General features: G+C 37.0%; 1 protein-coding gene across 1 annotated transcript; it reads left to right on the top strand.

Moving 5' to 3' along the window:
• The first annotated feature begins 2,025 nt into the window (after positions 1 to 2,025).
• On the top strand, positions 2,026 to 4,024 carry LOC109007281 (7-deoxyloganetin glucosyltransferase-like). Its single transcript, XM_018986897.2, has 2 exons — positions 2,026 to 2,612; positions 3,035 to 4,024. The coding sequence occupies exons 1-2, from the start codon at positions 2,114 to 2,116 to the stop codon at positions 3,976 to 3,978; spliced, it is 1,443 nt and encodes a 480-aa protein (XP_018842442.1). The 5' UTR covers positions 2,026 to 2,113; the 3' UTR covers positions 3,979 to 4,024.
• Positions 4,025 to 5,095: the final 1,071 nt, after the last annotated feature.

The following is a 5,095-nucleotide window of genomic DNA, read 5'->3' as shown; positions in this document are numbered from 1 at the left end:
ATTTGGTAGGAAGGCTAAAACGCTGGATGGTGAGATTGGTAACACGAGTTGAAGGGTGACCAAGCCTTTCGTGCCACTGAGTTGGAGATGTAGAAACCAGGAATGCTTTTGGAGTGGATGTGGATGGAGATTGGGATGCAGTAATGGTGGACGCAACGCTGCTGCCTCTACATCCAACTACTTTCAGAATCGACCTGATACGCGCCTCTATTGCCAAGTGTGCAGCAAGGCAGGGCACTCTGCTCTTACTTGTTACTATCGCTTCGACCATGCGTATCAGGCCCCTACACCATCCTCTCTTGCAGCTAACTTTACAGCACTGCCCCCTCATGTTTCAACGTCCAATTGGTTCCCGAACTCTGCTGCAACTCATCACTTCACTGCAGACTTGGCCTCTCTGAATTTGGACTCCACTCCATACCAAGGCTCCGACCAAGTGAGCATCGGTGATGGCTCCACCCTACCCATTCAGCACTCGGGCTCGGCTCACCTTCACTCTCCCTCTGGCAAATTTCTCCTTCATAATCTACTCCATGTGCCTTCCATTTCTAGAAATTTACTCTCTGTTCGGCAATTCTACCTTGACAATCATGTGTATTTTGAATTTCACAGTCATGATAATACTTCGATAGACGCGATCGCCGACTTTTAATGTTAATGGCAAATGGTGGACTAATCTACTCACCTCATATACGCAGAAGAATTTTAAGGGACTGAACATCCTATCCTTTTTATTTGAAAAGAAATATAAAGTCACAATTATTTCAAAGCCAAGTGATAATTGGCCAGTCTTCACGGCATTTCATTATATATTGAATCTCATCTAAATCACCATGTTAATGAGTCGATGACAAAGTCATGAACAACAAAATCATCAAGTTATAATATTGAATATCTAGTGTATGCGTCAATATTGCTTTCGTCCTAAGATCACGTCGTCAATTTATAAACTTTGGTTGCATTTGGTTTTAAGATTTGTCTGAGTTTAATATAATTTTAAGTTAAATTTAACATCTAAACATCTAATTTTTAAATTACTAAACTTATTTCAACTTAAAATCTTATTATACGTGAAATCCATAACTTTTTTCAACTTAATACATATCTTTCACAACTTTTTAAACCTTCTCATAAAAAGTATTAAACTCATATTATCATCTAAACATATTTTAAATCTAATTTATATGGGTTCTACATAACTCATTCTACTACTTAACTTATTATTACTTATAAAGAATTGAACTCAACTCAACATCTAAACGTTGTCTTAATTATAGAAGAAAATTGAGATTTATAAAAATAAATTTATTAATTATTTTGAGTTTATATAATATATTAAATTTAATATAAAATAAAAATAATTTTATAATTATATAAAATTATATGAATTTATAAATTTATTTTTATAAAATTTATGATTTACAAATTTGTTACAGTCGAATACCAACCGCTACAATTAAATAATAAAATAAACAAATCGTGTAGATCTTTATCTCGATCCCGAATAGTGTACAGTAACAATGATTAGAAGCTGGCGTCACGTCTGATAACGATATGGATTTATTTTCAGAGATGAGATGAGATGAATTGAGATTAAAATTAAAAAATTGAGTAAAATATTATTAAAATATATATTTTTAATATTATTATTATTTTGAGATTTGAAAAAGTTAAATTATTTATTTTATTTTATATAAAAATTTAAAAAAATTATAATAATGAGATAAGATGAGATGAGATGAGATGTTTTTAAAAAATAAAAATCCTTTTTCGAAAACGAATCTGATTTTGATGTACGCATTTCCATAATTAGTAATAGAAATATTATATTAGTTCCGTTCTGACATCTTTATTTATCTGTAGCTTTGTCTTGTACATTCAATGACATGAGAGCCGTAGATTGCCGGCTCATTACGTTTTGGATTGATACAATTAAAGATTTCAGGTCGACTTCCAAAACTCTGGCAGCTGAGGTGGGAAAGGAGAGTCGGGTAATTTCACTTGCTAGCCCTATAAAGACAATGCCAATTCTCTCGTCAAGATTATCCCATTTTCAATTGATCTGTGCAGAGAGAGAGAGAGAGAGACTGTGTTGATTCCCAAGGCCTAATTGATGGAGAAGCCCCATGCAGTCTGCATCCCCTACCCAGCTCAAGGCCACATAAACCCAATGCTAAAGTTGGCCAAACTCCTGCACTACAGAGGCTTTCATATCACTTTCGTCAACTCAGAGTTCAACCACAAACGTCTCCTCAAATCCCGAGGTCCCAACTCTCTCGACGGCCTTCCCTCCTTCCGATTCACAACAATTCCCGACGGCCTTCCTGAGTCCGATGCCGAAGCGACCCAGGACATTCCGTCCCTCTGCGAATCCACGAAAAAACATTGCTTAACTCCCTTCAGAAACCTTCTTCAGAAACTGAACGACACCTCTTCGTCCAACGTCCCCCCAGTCTCTTGCATAGTTTCCGACGGTGTCATGAGTTTCACTCTTGACGCAGCAGCAGAACTGGGCGTCCCTGAGGTTCTTTTCTGGACGACCAGCGCCTGTGGTTTCATGGGTTACGCTCAATATCGCCGTCTCGTGGAGGAAGGTCTAACACCACTCAAAGGTACTGCAACTAACTTATCATTCAAGCATAACTTCATTCTTTTATTTTCATAGCCGCTGATTCTCGTTTCATCTTCGGCTAAACACTAAGCTTGTAAGTAGAACTTTGAGTATTGGCATGAACTGATTGATAAGGATAAGGCTCAAACCGTAACAACCAAAATTCAAAATAATTAGCTTGCCGAAAGGAAAGGAAGTCTGGTGCTGGACGCGAGAATTCTGTTTTCCTCTGTTTTCTCTTTACGTTGTTCTTCCGTATTATTCTGCACACTTGTATTTAAATTCTTGTAAATCCTATCTCTTGTAACAAACTTCAGCTATATATATGAGAAGAAAACACACGACTCTGGCATTAAATTCCAGAGCTGTTTCGGTTCTTTCACTGATCTGATGTATCGATTGTGCAATTTCTTTGATGTGCAGATGCGAGTTATTTAACCAATGGGTATTTGGATATGGTCATAGATTGGATTCCTGGTATGAAAGGTATCCGTTTCAGGGATCTTCCAAGCTTCATTAGAACCACAGATCCTGATGAATATATGTTAAGTTTTGCGATGGTCGAAACCGAGAGAGCTCGAAAGGCTTCTGCTCTTATCTTTAATACGTTTGAGGCCTTAGAACAAGAAGTTTTGGACTCACTTTCATCCATGTTTCCCCACATTTACACCGTCGGTCCCCTACAACTTCTCGTAAACCAGATCCCGGATGGTGAATATAAATCAATTGGATCAAACCTATGGAAAGAAGAATATTCGTGTCTGGAATGGCTGGACAAAAAAGAATGCAACTCCGTTGTTTACGTGAATTTTGGAAGCATAACGGTTATGACAAGCAAGCAATTAATTGATTTTGCTTGGGGACTTGCAAATAGTAATCAAACATTCCTGTGGATTATAAGGCCTGATCTCGTGGAGAGTGATTTGTCCATTCTTCCACCTGAGTTCTTGGCACAGACCAAAGAAAGGAGTCTTTTAGCAAGTTGGTGTCCTCAAGAACAAGTTCTCAGCCATCCGTCGGTTGGAGGATTTCTGACGCATAGCGGATGGAATTCCACGATTGAAAGCTTGAGCAGCGGAGTGCCAATGGTCTGTTGGCCGTTCTTTGCTGAGCAACAAACCAATTGTAGGTTCTCTTGCAACGAATGGGGGGTGGGCATGGAGATTGAGGGAGATGCAAGCAGGGAGAAAATAGAGAGCCTTGTGAGAGAGCTGATGCAGGGAGAAAAGGGGAGAGAGTTGAGAAAGAAAGCTGAAGAATGGAAGAGGTTGGCGGAGGAGGCCGCCACAAGTAAACCCATTGGCTCCTCTTACGCGAATTTAGACAAAATGATTAATCAAGTGCTAATTCGTTCTGCAAGTGAGTAGACTTTGTATCCTGTATATATGTATCAGATCTGATGTATTGTCTGAACTAGTTTTTTCTCAAATATATGAATGTTGGTTTTATTTAAAAAAAAAAAAAGAAAAAAGAAATTTAAAATTTTGTTTTTCCAAATCTAAATTCTACAATCAATGTTAACCCAAACCAACTTACTGCACAAATTCTTTATATTTGACTGAGCATCGGCATTTGGCTAAGCCCCAGTGCTTTGAGGACCACTACGTATCTTGTATAAATCAGGTCTCCCTTTCGAGTTGAGAGCGAAATTAATGGCGCAAGACTTGCAAGTTGCAATAATGTACACGGCCAATTGCAATAGCACATGAATTGAACGATTTGGACTCAAGAAATTATTGCGAGAATTTGGCCCACCAAAAGAAAGACGTTGCTGCGTTTGTCTCTTTTATACATTCAGATAAATTAGAATACGAGAATTTATTAAAAAAATATAGGAAGGGCCACTTGTCAAACCTCTAAAGGGTTTTTTGTTCGACAACAGTCACGACTCACAACACAATTTGAGGATCAGTGTCTGCAATAGCAAATTGAATACCTCATTTGCATCGGCAGCTGGCCATGCATTCGATCCCTGCCCGGTTTGAGCTCCACTCTTGAGATATTGTTGGCATAAATTTTTTTTTAATTCTTAAATAGATTATTATAATAGGATAGATCTCAATCGGTTTAAAAAGAGTAATGATATATATATATATATATACACACTATATTTTTAACCTACATTCATCATATTTTGTAACTGAAATGCTTTCCATTTCTCTTGGATTGGAAAATTCTATGTTACGCTTTTATTCTAATATTATCCCACTAATATATTAAATTATCTGTAAATAATAGTGAAATAATTTATGAATAATTTATAAATTATAATAAACTATTTATAAATAATAGTAAATTAGTTTGAGAACAGTTAATTAGTTCCCAAACCCATATCTTTAGAATACATATGACAAAGTCGTTTCGAAAGCCCTCGATACAAAGGCTCGTGTAAAAATCTTTAGATAGCTCATGTCCATGCATGACTAGTGATCATTCAAAATATTTCTTGGAAAATACTTTGTGACCATGCCGATTATGGCTTGT

Source organism: Juglans regia, chromosome 8, assembly GCF_001411555.2.
Source record: "Juglans regia cultivar Chandler chromosome 8, Walnut 2.0, whole genome shotgun sequence".
Lineage (NCBI taxonomy): Eukaryota > Viridiplantae > Streptophyta > Magnoliopsida > Fagales > Juglandaceae > Juglans > Juglans regia.
Note: the sequence above shows the minus strand (reverse complement) of the source record. Positions and strands in the feature narration are given on the sequence as shown.